Genomic DNA, 20716 nt, shown 5'->3' on the forward strand with positions numbered 1-20716 from the left:
TACCTGTGTAAATGTGATGTGAAAATAAACGTGATTTGATTTCATTTGATTTGATTTGATGTACTATAGCACTAGAGGTTGATGACAAGGAGCCAACGTTAAACCCGATGCTCCATATTTCTAAAGCCGTTTCTTGCTCCAGTCAAGATTGCATTGTTCATGGTAAAGGCAGAGTTGTCTTCATGCAGAAATACTATGAACTGTCGCTTGCTAGTTTGTTCTGAGTATGTAGGCCGGTTAAGATTTCTGTGCACAGCATGAGAGCTGGATAAAAGACCCAAAAACTGGAAGAGGAGCCCTGTTTAATGAAGGAATACAGCAAAATGCTCAACTAACTAAATATTTGAGAGTGTGGCTTCTCCATCTTGCCATGATTGCAGGTAAAATAGCTCGTCAAAAACGGTAGCATGCTAAAGATTCAAATTTTTTTTTTACTTGTTGATGTGAGACCCTCTGAGGGGGCCTAGGCTGGAGCCTAGGGTAGAAAATTCCAACAGACTTTTAAATGGGGCTAGAAGGGGTAGAAGATGGTTTGTGAGTTCAACCTAAAAAACATACTTCATGTGGTAACAAGTAAATTAACTAGTTACCTCAAAAAAATCCTGGAAAAAACACTCATTCAAATATTTTGAAAAATACTAGTTAATTTACTTGTTAACATATAAAGTAATCTTTTAGGTTGGACTGCATGGTAAATATTACATTAGTTCTAAAGAGATGTGAGTGAATTTCATTATGCAGTCATTTGAGAGCTCACACAATTTGGTCTGGCATTTCTACATCAGCAGATAATAACATTTGTTATTATCCATTGTGTAATGAGCATCTGTCCCTCCGCCAACTGTCAATATGACTAATTGAAACCAATCCATATAGCGCCGTTTTTCCTTCCTATTTCATCCAAGAGACGCTAAGTTGATGTGAAGGATTTACACAGCGTGATTATGGCTGCTCGAGTCCTGCGGGAACGTTGTGGCCAGAGACTCCGTCATGTCTAACATGGCCCGGGGCTCACAGACCCAGAGCTGGCCTGTGATTGGACGCTTGCTCATTAGCTTGGGACAGGGAGTGTTTGTAGCCACACTGAGTTGGCCAATTACTCTCGGGTAAACTGCTAGTAACGAGGGAGTGGGGGTGGACTGTTGGAAGACTCTGGAAGGGGCAAAATTCCAAAATAATTCCTCTTTTTATGGAGGCTTATTTTCATAATTGCCATTGACATCGTGATAGTATGTGTCAGACTGAGTGAGGATCTTTACTTTACAGCATTTTTAAAAGGACTGAAATCTAATCAAAAGTGCAATTACGTATGCAGCACTCCGGCAGCAGGCTGAGCTCCGCTGCACAGCACACAAAAAAACCACCCAGAATTAAGATCATTATCTACATACATGCAATGATGTTTCCGTAACGGTTCTTCATCCTGTTCTCATCTTTCTTTGCAGAGTCCCATGGCGCAGCCTGCCCTTCGAAGAAGCTCTGAGGAGAGGAAATGAGACAGAGAGAGAGACAGACAGACGTTGAGGATCAAGGACAGGAAGTGAGGGAAATGAGGTCAAAAGGTTACTGCCTTAAATGATGACCAAGTTGGACTTCAAACATGAACAGTCGAAGGGAAGAGAGTTAAGCTAACTAGATTCACATCATTATTTGACATCAAGGGATGGGAGCAAGGAACCCTTGGAGTAGTGTCAAAACCGAGGGCTATTAGAGGAGCGTCAGTTCAGTGTTCGTGGGCCAGGCTCCACCGAGAAGCAAAAATGACCTGTCCTTCTCACTGACTCCACTAAGGGGCTCGACTGGTGGGAATTAAAGACTGAAAAAAAAAGCGGCTAGCAATGGGATCAAAAAACAGACACTTTCCCTGAACATGATGAAATATTAATGGTGTGTGGGGAATCTGGCAATTCTGAGCTGCTCGGCCACACAATTAAAGCTAATTATGAAGACAAACTTCAACAGCAGCAAGCATTTGTTCAGTGGGGGGTGCGAGGGAGAGCTGCTGGGGTGTTCAGACTTGTCTGTTCACTGTAGCTTCTCGCTGCTGCCAGCTGCCTGCTCGACTCTCGATGGAGTGTAGCTCTGAGGTATAAATAGAGCATAATGATGCATTATTATCTGCAGCCGGCCGCGTGCCTCTGATACCTCACCATCCACAGACAATTGATATGATTGCTGGTGATTGTAAGCGACTGCCGCTCTTTCTCTTAGTGAAGCTGAGCGTCCTTTGGGTCTGAATGCGATGATGACACAGAATTCGCAGTGAAGAACAAAGTGCCTTGATCAGCCTCAGTGTAGTTAATGACGCCAGCTCGAGTCCCCGACAGTGACAGAGGAAGCCAGGAGGGGACACCTGGGGGACTGCAAAGCTGCTGGATGCTACAGTCTAAATTTCTTTTCCCGATGAACATGGTTTAAACCTTGCCACGGGTTGGCACGGGCAGATTTATGGTTATGCTTAAATAAAGCTAAAATCTGTTTACCTTTTTCTGAGCGGTAGTTGAGCTTTGCTTTTCTAAAGTTTCTGAGACTGTTAAGATTGCACATATCATTGCTTAACAGGGCGAGGAAATGAGAACTGTCTAATGTTCCCAGAAATGAGCTCTTAATATGCAAACAGTAGCTGCTCAGAGCAGCCGGGCTCAGATACGAATGCTATGAGTGCACCTTTCCGCCTGGATTAAAAGGATGAGGCTTATCACATGACCTTTCCGCTGACCAGGCTGGGCCTTGTGATAGAGGTGGCGGCAGTTGCCTTGTAACTGCGGCAGCAAGGGACACTTTGAAGGGCGGGCGTATTTAATGCAGATTGCTTTTCCTTCCGACGCACTGAGGCCGGTGGCGGAGACATTAAAGGCGGTTTAATACATATTGACAACGACGGGAAGACTTGGCTTCTCTCTCTCTCTCTCTCTCTCTCTCTCTCTCGCTACATGGACACAGTTTAGATTTTCAAAAGCGGAGCTGGCTTGTTATTCACAGCAGCCTTGTGTCTTTGGAGACAGCTGTCCTTTCATGTCGTCTACGTGACAGGGAGCTGAGGCGTCTGGGAGGCTGCGGACGGGCGTGCGGGGGGGTTATGAGTGACGAACACCTTTTAGACGCTTGGCACGTGTGGCAGGCAGTAATGAGATGCAGAGTCCAACGCGGGGACCACAGCAGGGGAGAATAATGAGAGGCACAGGCAAACTGGTTCAGACGCATGTCAAACCTGCGAGCGTGCTATGTCAGCTGGAAGAGAACCCTCGCGAGATATTCATATATTCAAAACAGTCATAAGCAAATGCCTTAAAGAACATCTGCAGACTGTGGGCATGTTACAGAGTACAAACTTTGTCAAACAAATACTGACATAGCCTTTGCTTGGGTTTCTGTGCAGTTATGGTTCATATCCCAGGCACAAAATATAAATTGCAATGGAAAACAGTCAGCATAAAAAAGAGGGATAAACGTTGCACACATAGTGCTTCACTGAAATAGAAGAGAGGAATCATTTCCAGGCTTCATGGAAAAATAATGTTTTTTTTTTTAAAGTCTAGAAACAATGAAGCAGAATCATTAAGATCTGGCGCAGCCTTGCAGCAGATGGAGACAGAATGAAAAGTAAAATAGCTGAAAGGGCGCTCCAGGCTGTGGCTGTCCCTCTAGGCTCTGCTATACTATTGGCTGGGCCTCAAAATCTAAGTCAATAAGCTAACATCTGATTGGTGGAGATAGAAAACGAGCCCAAACATTTGTTCTGCTGTGTGCATTTTTAAAAAGTCAAACTCAGGTGATTCTTCACAGAAGATTTCTCTTGGAAAAAAAGCGGAGGGCTGTGTCGAGGGGCCAAATCAAACAGAAAACGCAGGCAATAATAACAGATTTCATCAGCGTTATGCCTCCGAGCAACTCCTCAATAGATAATAATGCTCAGTCTCTTGCTCGGGTGTGACATGAACCCCTTGTTGTGTCTCGCACCTTTGTCTGTGTTGTCTCCCTGCCGGGGCGGATCAGGAGGGAGGGCGGTTATTAAAAATCAATCAACTGTTTTAGACAAAGCACTGCAATCTGCACCTGTACCTTTGACAAAACATGAAGCTTTTGGAGTTTCGGAAAGGTGTCAAGTCAAAGCAAGCTCATAAAAAAACAAAGAATCATTACTGAATTTGACAATGTGTTTTTTTTTTCAAAATGCATCACACAAGCTGACAAGAGTAACTGTCATTAGTAGCACAGAGAGTTTTGTGTAGTGCTTCACAACACCCCCGGCATGCTGCTATGATGGTGTGGTTAGGGAAAAGGCCAGTCAGAATGGATGGCTGCCTGAATGCTAGCACTGGAGCTGCTCAGCAAAGCATGGCATGGTGTCCAGTAACAGGATGGAATGATGAGCATCAGCATGGAAGACACAAGGGGTCATAAGCAAGGCTGACAGATAAAACTAGAACACTGGAGTTGAGTCTTCTTCCGTAAAACACAATCAAAGGGATGTTTGAAAGCAGGCAGGATGAGGCAAGACCACTTCAGAATGTGTTCATTTATATGAATAGTACCAATGTTATTTGTCTACAAATACATAAGGGAGGTAACAAGGGAGGTTTCGACCCTCTTTTATTGTAAATGTACTATTCCATGTGATTTGAAGGGACAGGGAATATTGTATTGCAGATGTACCATTCTATGTGTTTTGAAAGAACAGAAAATGTAATCTGCTAACATTTTGGCACTTAGCATGACATGCTAAGTGAAGATGAAGTTAAAGTAACAGGTATATTACAAATATATACGCAGTACATGTACATGAGCAGTTTGCAATATTACATACATCCTCTACAGACACAATACAGGACCTAAATGACAAGCTACTGGACAGTTTTAAGCTGGCAGGTTCTGACAAGTCATAATGCAACTAGCAAGCAACTAAGAACAACTTACAATCACATCCAAAAATGTCGGCTTACCTCGTTTAGCTTTTCCAAAGTTAATGTATGGAATAACAAGAAGCATGGATCAGGGGGAAAGATAAGTTAAGAGTTTAGTGCTCAGATTTAGTCCTCGTCATCTCTAAAGTTCATTGAACTAAGACAGGTAAGTGAAGACAGCAAACGGAAGGCACACTGCAATGATTTTTGCTCTTTTTTCCAGCTTAATGCGCATTCAGAAATGGAAGATAGAAAAGAAAACAGTTATAACAAGCACTTTCACATGGAAGGAGGAAAAGGGGGAGGTGGATGCATCAATTATTCTGCAGACTGTATTTTTAACTTGCAATATTATAGCTCTAGAGCTACCTCTGCCCTGAAAATCTTTATCCATAATGAATTGAGCCCTCAGGGTAGCCCCAAACTGCAAGCACAGGCTGGGCTGAACGGGGGTATCCAAGCAGAAATATTTATTTAATTCAGGTCTTATTTAATGGTGAAGAAGTGGCTTGTGGAGGAGAAGAGCACGAGATGGAGGTTGGTGGGAACTACACTACAGGTAAAGCAGTTCTGTTCAGGACAGTGGAGATGCAAGAAGCAATGAAAAGGAAGTGTGGCCCACATGCGCGCACACATAGCCTGCACACACACACACACACACAAGGTGGAGACAGGGGGTGACAGAGAGTGTGTGGCGTTTGTTTAACGAGGGGAGCTGTGTGCTCAGACTCAGGCGCTTAGCACTGCTGACATCTCTCAGTTGTCTTAGCCGTTAACAAACAGCCTCAGTCGCTGAATCCCCCAAGTGTGTCTGCCAGCGAGTGTGATTCGGGGGGCTTTCAGATTTACGGGCTAATTTTCACAACAGGACGGTTTAGGATTGCTAGGTAGTTAAACAGTCGCCTGTCTTTGGGCCTTAAAGAGCTAAGCGGAGTGGCATGGAGTCAACAAACTGAGGGGGCATGAACACAGAGCTGGTGAAGTGCAGTGATGATACAGGCACTGAGTGCAAGGACACAAATTTGTGCTTTTTGCATATTAAGAGCTCATGAAAAGTCCATTAAAGAGAGACAGAGGTACAGAGAGAAAGAGAGAGAGAGAGAGAGAGAGAGAGAGAGAGAGGGAGAGACAGAGAGAGATATATATATATATATAGAGAGAGAGACAGACAGAGATACAGAGAGAGAGAGAGAGAGAGAGACAGAGATACAGAGAGAGAGAGAGAGAGAGATACAGAGAGAGAGAGAGAGAGGCAGAGAGAGATACAGAGATACAGAGAGACAGAGAGAGAGAGAGAGAGGCAGAGAGAGATACAGAGATACAGAGAGAGAGAGAGAGAGAGAGAGAGAGGCAGAAAGCAGAAGAAAGAGAGGGAGAAACAGAAGAAACAACAGAAAGAAAGAAAGAAAGAAAGAAAGAAAGAAAAAAGAAAGAATGAAAGAAAGAAAGATGACGAAAGAAAAAAGCAAAAAAAGAAAGACATAAAAAAGAAAGAAAGAAAGAAAGAAAGAAAAATGAGCACAAAAAAAAACAAGGAAAAAAGAAGAAACGAAAAGAAACAAACTAAGATGGGGTGAAGAAGAGGGGTGAAGAAAGAAAATACAGACATGAAAAGTAAATAAATAAAGAAAGAAAAAAGAAAGAAAGAAAGAAAAAAAGAAAGACGATAAGCAGCTGACAGTAACAGTGTGGACACTCACGCTGGTCACTAGCTCACCTCATACTCCTCTTTGAAGCCATAGCCTTCAGCACACTTCATCTGCGTGATGTGCTGCAGCAGGTCAGCCACGCGGATGGCTGGGTGAAGCTGACCCGTCTGGTACGGCACATCCACCGCCTCTCTCTTCTTATAGGAGTGCGTGTGGGACTGCACCAGGCTGCTGGTGTCACTGGTCACTGTGTGGTTCTCATCTGCAGCAGGGAAGAGAGAGATGGGGCCAGAGGAACTGGTCAGGCCTGAGGCACTGCATACAGCAAGGTCACATTCCAGCAAACCGCAGAAGAAATGGATGAGTACAGGGTTTTACGATAGAGTTACAACATGAGAAAAACATGAGGAAATGAGCATTGCTATTACAGTAAGTAATAATATGTGAAGCTAATCATACAACATACACAGAGTTAAAGTGAAACATAGAGGTGCACAAGCTATAAAGTTTACCTGACTAGTTATTTCTAACAGAGTACAGTTCTAGATTAGAGTCCTGTTCTGGAAAGCTACCTGGCGACTCGGTTCTCTACAGAAACTCGCTATCCGGAGTTGGATCAATGGCGGAATGAGCTTGCACAAATGGTGGAATGGTGACCTGTCTGTGGCTCTCCATGATGCATGGTACTGTAAGGAGGGTTACCTTAGCAGCTACAATGGCAATGTCAGATGAGACACCTTCACAACGACGTGGTGGGGGTGGTGTGAAACCAAAGAAAGTAGAATAAGAGAGGGTGCAGGTGGGAGGAGGGGGGGATGTCACATTGTCCACATATGCATGAAGAGGACGCCCATGGGTGACGGCCATGCTAGCTAATGGCTGCACAGGTGGACAGGGCAGGGCGAGATGCTACGCAAGGCCATGCGAGGTGACACAGTTTGGGGAAGGCAACCCTTCAGCATGACCCACATACATCTCCACCCCCAAAAACACAGGGCAGACTGGCAACTTACCATTAATTGGCACTTTTTAAGAGGATACATAACAGGTTAAATGTGAAGAAAAAAGGAGAAGAGAAAGGAAACAGGGTATAAGCAACAAGATAGTTGAAACAAGAGCACCTAGACATATTTTTGTTGTTGTTTTGGTCTTAAACAGACTGTTGTCCATAGACCATAAGGAGCCTATATTGAAATGCTGGCTGCTCTACAATGTGTTGGGGTGACCTGCCCATTAACAAATAATCAGCCTCAGCAATTTGCTGTCTTACAGTAAAACAAGAACCATTTGACATTAGAGGCCAAATCAGTGGTTAAAAAAATGTGAACCCCACTGAAAACACGTCTATAAGTAACTCAAGTCCTCTTCTAGCATAGTGGATAGGTGCCAAATGTTTGGTTTGATGACATATTGTGATGCCTCACAAGATTTTTTTACCATAAAATGAACGTATCTAATTTCTTGCTCTTGTAAATGCTAAAATTCCAGTTCACAAGAATATGAGCCAAATGTCACTGTAGTCTATCCAAATCCTTCTTGTATGAGCTTTTGCACTGCCATTAAGAGATGTTTGGATGGCTGTGGGCCGTTGTTTTTTGCTTTGTGTGTATTGTATTGTTGGTTTGTTTGCTTGTTTAAATGCACCACACTGTCACCCCCCCTCATCCAGTCCACATTATCTGTCCATGCACATGAGAGGTCATAGACATACGTGACGTCACACGCACGACACGGAATGCGGATGGGATGGGGTGAAGCCAACTTCAGCTCGGGGAGAAAAAACCCTCGCCTTACAGAGAAGAGGAAAGCAGGCAGGTATGGATGTGAGGAAGCCATCATCAGTAACGAAAACAAATCTCTCTCTTTCCCTTTCTTGCTTTCTGTCTATCTCACTTTCTCATCCTGTTGTGTACCTCTCAAAAGCTATCACTGCAATGCATACACAGTCTGGCACATGTCATACAGCTAGAGCTGAGCACTGGAGAAGCAGAAAGTGGAAATGGTGTCTCACCTAAGATAGCAGTTGGCACAAAGGGGTCTGCCCAAAACCCGTGTAGAATTTGGAGGTTACAAAGAAAAGAAAATACGGAAGTGAGAATGCAGAGTTCACTGTCGAAATCAGTTAGCAGCAGAGCAATTGACAGTTAGCATTGAAGTAAATTAAGACAAAAGTAAGAGAAGAGTCTGATCCAAAAAGGAAGAACTGTGTCTGTTAGAGCTCAATGCTTTGCTCACATTATGCTGATGTGATGACTGACCAACTTAGTTTGTATTAACATACATTTACATATAAGCGTCATTTATATGATTGCATTAATGGCTAAACACAGTTCTTCCTGCTTAGACCTACGTGAAAAGCAACACATGCTGATGCAACATAGGCACTCCATTACTGCCTTAAGAGATTTAAGGGGCCCAAGTGTCTGTGATAACTGCATAATCACACATTAACAATACACACAACAGCAATGTAACTACTGGTAATGTACTGAAACAGATAGATTAAAGTAGCACAGCTTACTCAGGAGATCACATAGTTTTTACTCATATAATTTGAAAGTGTAGCTTGATAGTTGGGTAGCGCTTTATTTGGAGTGGTATTTTGTAGATGATTAATACATTTTTAACAGACTATCAGTAACACATCAACAACATATCAATGAAGAAGCATTAGTGCAGCATCTGAATACACTGAAGTAGATGTATTGTTAATATTGTTACTTCCATTACGCAAAACCTAACCTTACCCAAAACCTAACCCTAACCCTGGTCCTAATCCTAACCCTAACCCTTACCCCAACCCAAAACCTAATCCTAACCCTCATATGCTTTTGACATGTTACTGAGAGTCTGTTGAGTGTTTGTTTAATTTAAAAGGACCACTCAAAATAAAGTATCACTGATAGTTGTGAGCATATTCCTTCTTATGTAATTACACGTGTAATAATGTGAACCACTTTTTTCCAACATGACCTGCCTGATTGTAACAGAAGGGGTGTAGTTACATTACCAAAGAACTTACGCTGCATCTGTACAGGTAATGCCAACTTTCCTAACATTTGTCTACCTGTAGTAGTACGCTTATGTTGTGGAACCGTTACATAACCAAAGTTCTGTCTTTAAACCCTTCTGTAACGTGATGGTATTTACACAGCAACAGCAGATGTTTATTGATCTTTAAAAGATTTAAATTTATGTAGATACTTTGAAGTTACAGATCAGGTTACCCCATTATAACACGAATATACTTCAGGTACTAGGTGAAAGGTAAACTTCAACAAAAGTGGACAATTACTGTGAAGTTCTTATGGGTACAGGCAAATTACAGATTAGGGATCAAGACATTGCTTTTTGAATAGTATAACACAACACATACATTTTAATGAAAACATAAAGGTTACTTTTAAAGTTAAAGCACGTGCTATTTCTGTATAAACACCATCACATCACAGAATGAATTAAGGTCAGAACTTTGGTTTGGTTACCATGTGACAACGTAAGCATACTACTACAGCTAGCTAAATGTCAGGATAGCTGGCATTTCCTGTGCAGATGTAGTGGAAGTACTCCCATAATGTATACAATTAGACACCCTTATGCAAATGTAATTACTCTCACCCTAGCACACCTGTGTAATTACATCCTGTTGGAACTATCAAGATATACTTGATACATGTGTATTAACATAAGCTTTACTACTGCAATCCATCTGTAACAGTGAATACATCACCAGCAGTTACTTATATGTATTGCTGTTACATGTAACTACAGTGTTATGTGACCCAAAAAGTGAGACAATATAAGTAATAGATGTAAAAAGTGAGAGCTGTTTTAGTTTGGTGAGAGCATGGAGGTCAGAAGTCAGAGCTGAGGTTACCTGGGTAATAGGTGTTGGGCACAGAAGTGCTGAGTGTGTTAGTCTTCATGGTGAATGACGATGGTGAGGAGACAGCTTTTTTAAGAAATAAAAAGAGAAAGAAGGAAGAAGTATGTTTAAGCAAACATTCCTGAATTTTCACATCTTTACTTGACATTTTCATGTTGGTGCTGTCGTAGCAAAACATATCTTTCTCCAAAATGCTAACTTAATTGGAGAGGAAATCCTGAAATATACTTTAATGCATTTAGATTTTATTCCAAGTAATTTTGGACCATCTGTATTGGTCCATTTGCCATAAAATGCATCATGAAATGTTCATACAATGTAAAGAGCAGCTGGCAATTTCAGATTTATGAGGTTTTATATGACAGCATCAATATACCAAACATGGCTGGGTGGCTTTCTCCATGCTTGTCCCTGTGTTATTTTGAGGGTTAAGACATCCACAATTCCCCTGACTCTGTCAGTTTAACACATGCCAAGATTGTCAAGCTCAGTTTAAAATACCAGTGTGACGTGAATAAAGCAGGAATAGCTCAAATACTACTCATACTTTACTTAATACAACATGGAAAAAAGAAACATCCCTTTCCCGACTTTCACATAAACCAGATGTTTGTCTTCAATTCACGTCCATTCACACTGAATCAAAACAGAGCAGCGACGAGCACCATGGGCTAGCTTATACAGTAGGGCTGATAGTAAGAGTGGTGAGGAGCCGGATGAGCGGCTGACAGTGAGAACGGTCAGGTAAGGACCGGCTCTCTGACAGCTGCCACAAGGCGCTGTCTGCTGCGACCTGCCTGTCAATCAAAGCTATGGAGACAGACAGCAGGATAAGGTCACAGATGAATCGCCCTGGCGTCCGCCGCTCCTCTGTCCCGTCCGCTAAAAGCGCATGTTTATTTATTCATCCTTGTTTACTGGCCACTGCGCTAGGTGACACATCAGCCACATCGAGCGGAAAAAAAGGGTGCGGCCCTTTTGCAATATTAACCACTGTCAAGTAATCAAAGAAGCAATAACTGTTTTTTTTTTTTTTTGCTCCAGTTTCATATTGTAAGAAGAAGAGGTGAACAGCACAGCTGCTTGGGCCTACTTTTACCTTTTACACATGCCTTACAGTTCTATAGCAGTGTTATGCTTATTTTGTTTGGTATTTTAATGTATTATAAGCCATATTTTAGTATATCTTATGTTTGGCAAAAGCAAAGTAAGCTGATGATACAAATGTTGTGTCATATTATCAACAACTAAAATGATCAGTTTTCCGTATTATCACAATATTGGTAAAATATACTAAATATGTTTTAAAAGCATTAATTCAGATGCAGTATATTATTATGATAACACACAACTTTGTGTTCTATTGAATTTATACTGTGCAATAAAGATAAAGAAAATCAGCCCTAAGCATTGTATCAAATGTGTTTTAATATTGACAGTTTCTTTAGCAAAAGAGTAGCAGCCTGCTGTGATACAGATAGAAATATCATTGTTGCAGTATCAGGTTCAGCTCAGTTTTTTCAACATTTGCCAAATTAACCTGACTCCAGTCAGTCTTTAAATCATTTCACAGCCCATCTTTTTTCCAAATTGTATTCTGTTTCTGGCTAGTTTGTTTAGTTGTTCTGCCATCACAGCTGTCGACTGAAAAGCTTGTTTAAAAGCAACAACAGGTTCTGAATTTGAAATAAGCCTGCTGTCCCACTCTTCTTCAGAATCTGACCAAACTGGCTGTAGATCAAATATCATCTTATGGAAATTTATGGAATCTAACATGTTCATTTTCTCTTTTTGTATGTGATAAAGTAGAAACATAGTGACAGTTAACTGCAGCATAAAGCAAGTCATTACTTCAAAAACCAGTGCTCAGTAGAAAGATACATTCATTTTGAGGAAAAAAACCTCAAAAAAACCCCAAAAAACAGCTGTGTCCACAAACAACAGCAACAGTAGAACAGTTCTCAACCAATCAGACTGTGTTGTCAGAACTAATTGTTGAATAAAATGTAAGTAAATCTGAAATGATCACAGCACTACTTCTGTTTACTGTTCTGACTAGAACTATGTAAACATGTTCTGGTGTGTGTTTGCAAGGAGACTGTAGCAGCAGGCTGTTTACTTCCACCATAACTTTTTAAAAAGACGGACAGGGTTTTTGTTATAATTATCACTGGGTTTTGTGCCACAGTACATCATCAAAACCATTAACCAACCCATCCCTAGAGTAGAGTAAGATAAAACGAAATCCTCTAAAACCTGTTAACTACAAATAAAGAGAATAATTTTTAAACAATGCATCACTTAACAAAAACAGACGGAGGATCCACTGCAATGTATGGCTACACATGGACAGCACAATAAAATGCTGAAGTTGCTTTATGTTTGTATGTTTAGGTTGACTGATGAGCATTTAAATACTGTCAGAGCTAAAGAAATCGACTGCATCAAGACTTCATGAAAATGGTCATCTGGCTATCAGACATAAACCAGACATAAACCAGAAACAACGCGAGGTGAAGATCAGGGATGGGAGCCGTCTGGCTCCAGGTAAGCAGATGGATGTGTGTTCCAGCCGCTGCTGAGCCAGCACACTCTGAGCAAGGGCTACAGGATAATCTGGAGCCCCCACCAAGGATTAGAAGAGTCCCAACTGTCCTGGGGGAGCAGCAGCTGGAGCACAGGGACACCGGCCCACCCCAGACTGAAGTTGCTGACCAACACAAAGCAAAACACTGAACTCACAGACACTAGCCAGGTGTGACATGATCGGTCAGAGTCCTTGGGGGCAAAAACTTAGATATAAAAAACACTGTAGTCACTGATTTTTTCCTTGGTGAAATGCCATCTCCTTTTTAGTGCAGGATTAGACTTAATTCTTGTCTGGAAACCAGTCTGAAACATCTTTATTAGATGGATAAACATAATCACTGTCAACTTTATTAGAAATGTCTACCTTATATTTTGAGTGTATAACTTTGTTACCATGCACAATTTGTCATTCATAATTGGTCAATTTTTGACATCAGGACCGCTGTTAGCCTGGTATACAGTTAGAGACTGTAGCTCATCTGTCTCTCAGCAAGATGGACCACTTGGCTTTAATAAATAAACTATACCAACAGTTTCTCATCAGTTAGAGATGTGAGGAAGGTTCAAATGGAGGCCAGTGAAGTATTGTCAGTGAAATACTCACTTCTTCCATTGAGGTTGTGGGTGTCCATGAAGGAGATTGCCTCGTCACAGTTGGTGCCTTGCTCAGTGTAGCTCTTGTCCATGGAGTTCACCATCACCGTCATCTCCTGCCTTGTGCTGCTTAGAGTCTCCTTACGCTTCTTTGCAAGTTTCCTTTATTAAAAATAAATAAATAAATAAAGTAATAATGAGACACATCAACTAGATTGTTGCCTAAATGAATGAAATAATGGATGCATGAATGAATAAGCAGACAGTTTTATTAACTACATAGCTCCATTGGGTCAGTTGTTTTAAAAATGCCAGTTATTTTGAATTTAACCTGCATAGACATCACATCCTGTCTGTTAATTGGGAAATTTCTAAAGAAAAAGCATATGCTCGTTACTGTCAAGCAAGGCTCTTACTCTCCTCTGCCATGCATAGACTCGTCTGGTCATTTCTGACCTTGCACTCGAACGGAAACATGGTCACATTAAATGCCAAACAAGATCAGCGCTCTTCCAGTGCTCGGAGCAGAAAGCAAGGATATAGAACACGACAGCCATGGCCTTAAATACCTGCACAATGACTGCTACCATCTCACTAATGCGCCCTCTTGAGACTTGTTGTCACTGCGAACGGGGAACAGACTCTACTCTTCCTGACGAGAAAGAATATGCTGATGAAGAACAGAAACCGGCTCTGAGAAGAGCATTTCGCCTTGGGCTATGTGATGCTGCCGGGGGTTGACTCGAGAGCTTGGAAGGGCACGCCGGTGCATGCAGTTCGCTCAAATGACTTCGCTTCTTGCCTCTGTCTTTTCACTTTTAATTGAAGGAATCGGTGAGGCTGGATGTGGCAGCTTTGGTGATGATGACATACAGTCGTCATGGGGATTGATGCAATGTTAGTCTTTATCTTGGGTAACTTTGCCTATGTGGGGTTACAGATGACTCCGCTGCACTACAGCACAGCCAGGGATAGAGGGGAGGGAAGACTGTCCATCTTAAAAGTTGGATGCTTACAATCCTAAAGGCTCTGAGTCCTGGGTTGATTCAGAGTGCATCACCTACGTCAGGTTTCATGGAGGACAGTGGCTCACAGGCCTGGCTCTAGTTCTGGTACTCCTGCATCCTATAATAGTTTTCCTGCTCTAACAAACCTGGTACAATTCAGGAAAGCCTTTTAAGCTCTAAGAATCTGTCAGTAGATCTAGACTTCCATTCACAATTACATGCTTTACCTACAAGTTTCAGAACAGTTACTCTAGATCATTCATAGTTATTTCATAATATCCTTTAATGGAGTGTGTGTAGTGCAATAAAATACAATAGGAACAGTATAATTGTGTCTTATTTCAGAGAGCTCAGGAAACACTCTGGAGCATGATGTTTGAGTATTGTGAGGCTTACACCTCTTTTACCTTCTGCAAGTAAGGGGAGGGGCCTGTTACGCATCTAAAAGCCTGCAATTAGGGAAACTGTTGAGCTCTACTATAAAGGATGCAAGTTCTTCAAATGTTAGTGATCATATTCTAGCAATCTACCAAAATAGAGTATTAAAACTATGTTCATCAAAGATGTTATTCCTTGACCCACTTTAATTGAGGCACATTTGCATTATTTTGTTTGCATCTAATTCTGGTATAATCACCAAATTATCAAATGAGTTTGGAACAGTGTTGAAGTAAAGTTACCCTATGCTGTAAAAAATGTTGTTTTAACTTAAAAAGGTAACGTTTGAGCCGCCTTAAAATTTTGACTTCACTGAATTTCAAATAGTAAGTTAGTGGAACAAGAATCTGTGTTTTATCTGTTTAATCCCTCAACTTAACTCAATAACTCAAAATTTGAAGGCAGCCCAGACACTAACTTTTGTAACCCCACCCCCTCAACGAGAGGAGCATTTTTATACTATGTATAACTTATGGTGTTGTCTTTTTGGCCCATAGCCAACCACAAACATTGCACTTTGGCCCCACAAGACAAAAAGTTTCCACAGTCCTGGTTTAGACACTGCAGTAAGTCAAGACGTGATACTTGGGATTTTTATCACAACAACTGAATTTCAACAATATTAATGCTTTGCTTTGCGCTCCTTCAATTAGTTCAATTTAGTTTAGTTAAAAACCCAAGTATCAGCACTGATGACAGTCTCTGCACCCATAAAGACAGAGCCCTATGCCTGCACATGCCTTAAAAGCCTGTCGACCATGTTAGTCTGCTGGCTATAAAACATACAGGTATCAGACAATTTTTCACATTGACTTTCAGACTGACTTTTCTCATCAAACACACTGTCTTGGTGGAAAGCAAACAATGCTGCTTTGTGTTGCCAGGAGAATAAAAGATCACTTTGAAAGCCTTTGTATCTTCGTTGCTGGCTCTGTTACCAAGATTTTGCCAATTTGACTTGAACCAAAGGCACTTTACCAGTCTAAATCTTAATCACCTCAAATACCAAACTCAACAGTCGCATCTCAATGCCCAAATAAGAAAAAAAACTTTTTTAAAGGTTAAAAAAACATTTTGCCCTTTTACTCTACACATCAACAATTCCTTGGAATATTTTTAACACCACGGATCATGCCTCAGTGTTCCGTACTAGTAATCATGACACAGAAACAACTTTTCTACCAAACTCCCTGGACTAGTCTTTGAACACTGAGAGCTCCACAACCATTAATGTGATTGTGAAAAAAGTGCAGTGTGAAAGGGGCTTCAGTGCCACCATCGGCAAATAGAGGCTGCAAATATGATTATCAGGTGGGTGAACATCGCAAATCCCCTTTAGAGCAGCCGCGCAATCCAGCATTCTGTTTTGGGATCCGCCAGCCATTTTAATGTGAATGGTGGCGCATCTGATGGCTGTCCCCTCCTTCTTTCTTCCCTCAGGGTCATGGGGGCCTGGCCGGGGGACACGGTCTTATCTCTAATGGAGGCCCCCCTCGCACGATTCTGATGGATCCTGCTCAGCATTAAGTGGTCTAAAACAGAACAGCAGTAGCCAGCCAAACCTGGCCCCTGCAGCCTGCACATTAAACATAAATAAATGAAAGTAAAGCCATCTCTCTCTCTCTCTCTCTGCCCTCTTCTCCTTCGAGCGTTTAGCCGCTGAAGGTCAGAGAGATTGGGGCTTTTTACAAATGGAAAAAAGAGAGAAGCTCTCCAATAGCCCGAGGGGATTTCTGAGCAGAAATGCAGAGTACAGTCACATTAGCCATCTCTCCCCTGCTATTTCTTCTCATGGCTCTTTCTGCTCCGAATGTAAACTTTTCTGTAGTTGTTGAGTGTTTTTTTCTTTTATATTTTATGTATTAAAGCACAGTTTACTTTGCCAGTATACTTAACCTCAATGCTATTCAATATTTCTGTCTCCTCTAAGTGGTCACGTCTTTTTTCCACATGAATATGTTGTCCTGGAGAAACAAGCAGAGGAATATCTGATGCTGATGCTATCGCAGTACGACTGGCACTTGGCCTACACCTTCTCGCAGTGTGTTGCATGGCATTTCCTCTTGTCTGTCTAGATTACATCATCTTAATCCACCTGATGTGCTGATGCACTGCTGACCTACTCAGCACAAGGACTCCCCTTTGGGACCTGCAGGCCTTCACAACAACTTACAGTGAGACTTACAGAGAGACCCCCAAGACACTCATTAGAAACTCATTTATTAAGGAGGGCAACCTTGTATTTGATGGCTTAATGTAACTACGGTGCTCTGTTGTTTCCTGTCTAGCAGAAGTAATGATGATGTATATGTTTATCATGGCTGCACAATGTAACATTCCTTAATCATTATTGTGTTATCATGTTTAAGGCTTAAATAATATAACAAACAAATATTTTTTTATCTGAAATAATGCAGGCAAATCCTTAACCACTTTATATCAAATGTTCATAATGTGCTTTAAGTATGTCGAAAGGCATATTACAGTAGTAGCTTGTGGCAATAAAATTCAATATGATCATTTTTCCATATAGTGTGGCCCTAACCTGTATATTCAACAACTACCTTAATTTCACCCTTTCTATTGCATTACAGTGATAACTAGCTCAATTTTTGAATATTTTTTTGGGTACATTTTTGACTCAGACATTGTAACGATTGCAAAAACCTAAAACACTGCAATGGGACCTTTTCCCCCAATGTAACTCATCCCTAATGTCGTCGCTGTCTAAAGAAAAACAAGTATCTCCAAAATAATAACTTTACAAGAGAAGGCAAAAACACTCTTACCTTTCAATGTAAGTTAATGTAAAGAGATTTTATTCATGTTATTCATGTTAAATCATGTTAGAGCATTTCTATTGATCCATTCATCATTAAATGTTCACACAACGTAAAGGGCAGCTGGTGTGTTGAAATAACGTGGAAAAATAAAAATCGACAAAAATGGAGATACATGGCTTTCTTTAGACAGGAATGATATGCATATACAGTTATGTTTAAAAGGCACTACCATAAAGGACTAACACTAAAACACAAATTTAGATTAGAGTAAATATAAATAAACATACGCAGAGTAAAAAGCTATATGTTAATCAGAAGAATATAGATAAAACACAGGTTTAGTGCCTGACTTCTCACTCCCGTTGCATGTTTTTGAACCATCAACAGCGCTTGATTTGATTTAATGAAGGATTAATCAGCTGATGCAGGTTTTGGATGGCAACTGGACTTCCTCAAGGAGAGCTTTAGAAATGGTTAAGCTAACACAGTGACAGACATACATTCCTAATTTATCATTTACTGATTTGTATTTATCATAATGTTAGTGTTTTTTGTAACTAATAAATGCTTCCTGCCAAGATAAAAAGCTTCAGATATCATTTTTGCAGATATCACTTTTGCACAGTTCTGTACATGTTTGCCACAATAATTCATCAGACATCAGCTATGCAAATCAGACATCAGCTACATAAACTCACACAGCGCTTCTGGCATGACCCATTTAAATGAGGAGAAATTTACTACAAATGAAGCCGACAAAAGAAAAACCATGGCATTAAATTTGATGCAAAGTGTTCGTAAGGAGAGCAAGCCAGGCCTTATGCGTATAAAGTATATTTGAGAGTCTTAGCTGCTGTTTCAGAACTGTATGGCAATTTATATTCACAATTAATCAAATCTGATTTACTGCAAGGGGATTTCCAAGGTAATAACACTTCAAAGTGCAGAGATCTCTCTTTTCCCACCAGAGCCTAAATCTCTCCGGTGACACTTTGCAAATACCGGCTTAAAATTTACAGGCCCTTGTCATCATCCAAATCGGCATTTGTTTCAGATGCTTGCGTCGGCGAAGATTTGTCACCGAGCAGTCATTCTCCCGCTGCACTTAAAAACAAATTAAAGTGTCTGCAGAAAGTGTTGGAAAATTACAGTGGGCGCTGTAATCACAGAGTTACTAGCAGAGTCGAGCTCATTTCGAAGCATTCATGTTATGGGGAAAGAATCAGAGCTGTTAAATTGGGGACAAATTCCAGCTTGCACAACACTAATGACTCAAGCGACAGACATGGGCTAAAGCGCTACAGAGCAAACACAAAGAGCAGAAAACAATACAGTGTCCTGCCGGTTAAATGAAGAGAAAGAGAACAATGCGAGCTTATTGCACGTTCCTGTCATAATGGATGATTCCATCCCTTTCATCTGCTCGAAGAGAATGGAAAATGGCACCATGCTAAAGACAGCAGGAGTTTAAATGCAAGACCTTGTGATTCCACAGAAAGCCTGTGGTACGTTTGAGGGGTATAATTGTATCTCATGCCGTTATCGCGACCATTGAAAGGAGAAAAGCGGCAGGTGACCCTTAAACGCAGCGGTGCGCGGTCCCCGCTAATGGACGGCCGTGAGCTAATGAAGCTCTCCCACAGTCACTGGCTCCAAATTAATCTCCTGCATTCAGTTTGGTTCCATATGGCTGCCAGCACCCTTCTATCTCTCAACATTTCTGCAAATGGGGGACTCAACAGGAAGCTAATAGTTTAACCGTTTGCCTAAATTTGTTTGCTGCAGAAATGACACTTAACGTACGCTGTCATCTAATGTGTAATCTGTAATTCGGTATCTGGGCATTAGGCCCATTAGCACTATAAATACTTAATGCACTTGGGTGGGTGTGGGGGTGGGGAGTGTTTCACAGAATTTACTGATTCTCGTTTAGATACACATTAAATGGTGTATTTATGTGGTCAGATGGTTAAATGGTGGGTTAATATCTCTATTTCAAAAAACAATATTAGCATCACAAATAAACCTGCACTACAGATAGATCCAGTGAAGATAGATCATGTGAAAAAGTAAGTACACTCCTTTTGTGACATGTGGACATCAGTATTCGATCTTCAGTTCAATATATTGTATAGATAAATGCTATGTAGCTGAACAAAAACAATGGAAATTATGGAAATAATTTTTTTTAACAATTAGTTGAGATGTCAATTGTTCTGTTCTTTTCTTTTCTGTTCTGTTCTATTCTTCCATTTTGAGCCATTCCTTTGTGGATTTACTTTGTATGTTTGGGATCATTATCCTGTTGGAAGGTCTACTTCTTCAGCTTCAACTTTTTGACAGATGGTCTCATATTCTTCCCAAGCACTCTCTGGTATGACAGACAATTCAGAGTCAATTCTATGATTGCAAATTTGCCAGGCCCTGAGAAAGCAAAGCAGCCCTGTGGCATGCGTCCTTCCCCCAGGCCCTGATGATGACGGCGGCAAGAGCGGCGACGAACCTCGGCCAGGAGAGCAGGGAGAGAGCCGCGAGTGGGGAGGGGGCGGAGCGCAAAGCCCGAGCTCCGCCGAGTGACATGAGTGACGGTGGGAGGAGAAGGACGACGACCACGGTGCCGGCAACAAGAGGCACGAGGACAAAGAGCGGGTCCCGAGCTCTGCTGCCCGAGCCCCGCCCCCTGTTCTGCAGTGAGGCCGCTTTATTACACCTCACGTTCGACCCAGGCGGCCGAGGTGCGAGCTGGGGGGGGGCGGTGACAGGGAGCCGGAGCAGCGAGCTCTCGTTCCCTCTCGGCTCAGGTGCTCACACTGACCGTAATGAGAGCCAGCTGATGCTGATCTGGCTGGCAGCGTGAGCGCCTTTT

The 20716-nt window shown here is 41.6% G+C and overlaps 1 protein-coding gene across 9 annotated transcripts in view; it reads right to left on the reverse strand.

The window, feature by feature from the left end:
- ptprma (protein tyrosine phosphatase receptor type Ma) overlaps nucleotides 1–20716 on the reverse strand; it is a 263649-nt gene that overhangs the window by 29541 nt on the left and 213392 nt on the right. For 2 of the 9 annotated variants that reach the window (XM_036589710.1, XM_036589725.1), the window contains 4 exons: nucleotides 13633–13784; nucleotides 10431–10505; nucleotides 6622–6815; nucleotides 1392–1479 (listed from right to left, as the gene is read on the reverse strand). In XM_036589710.1, the coding sequence (XP_036445603.1) occupies nucleotides 1392–1479; nucleotides 6622–6815; nucleotides 10431–10505; nucleotides 13633–13784 (509 nt within the window). Of the gene's footprint in view, nucleotides 1–1391; nucleotides 1480–4943; nucleotides 4953–6621; nucleotides 6816–7566; nucleotides 7579–8564; nucleotides 8592–10430; nucleotides 10506–13632; nucleotides 13785–20716 lie in introns of all 9 variants that reach the window. The other 7 variants (XM_036589734.1, XM_036589745.1, XM_036589675.1 and 4 more) reach the window with 6 other exon arrangements.

The sequence above is a fragment of the Colossoma macropomum genome, unplaced genomic scaffold (genome assembly GCF_904425465.1).
Source record: "Colossoma macropomum unplaced genomic scaffold, Colossoma_macropomum, whole genome shotgun sequence".
NCBI classification, from domain to species: domain Eukaryota; kingdom Metazoa; phylum Chordata; class Actinopteri; order Characiformes; family Serrasalmidae; genus Colossoma; species Colossoma macropomum.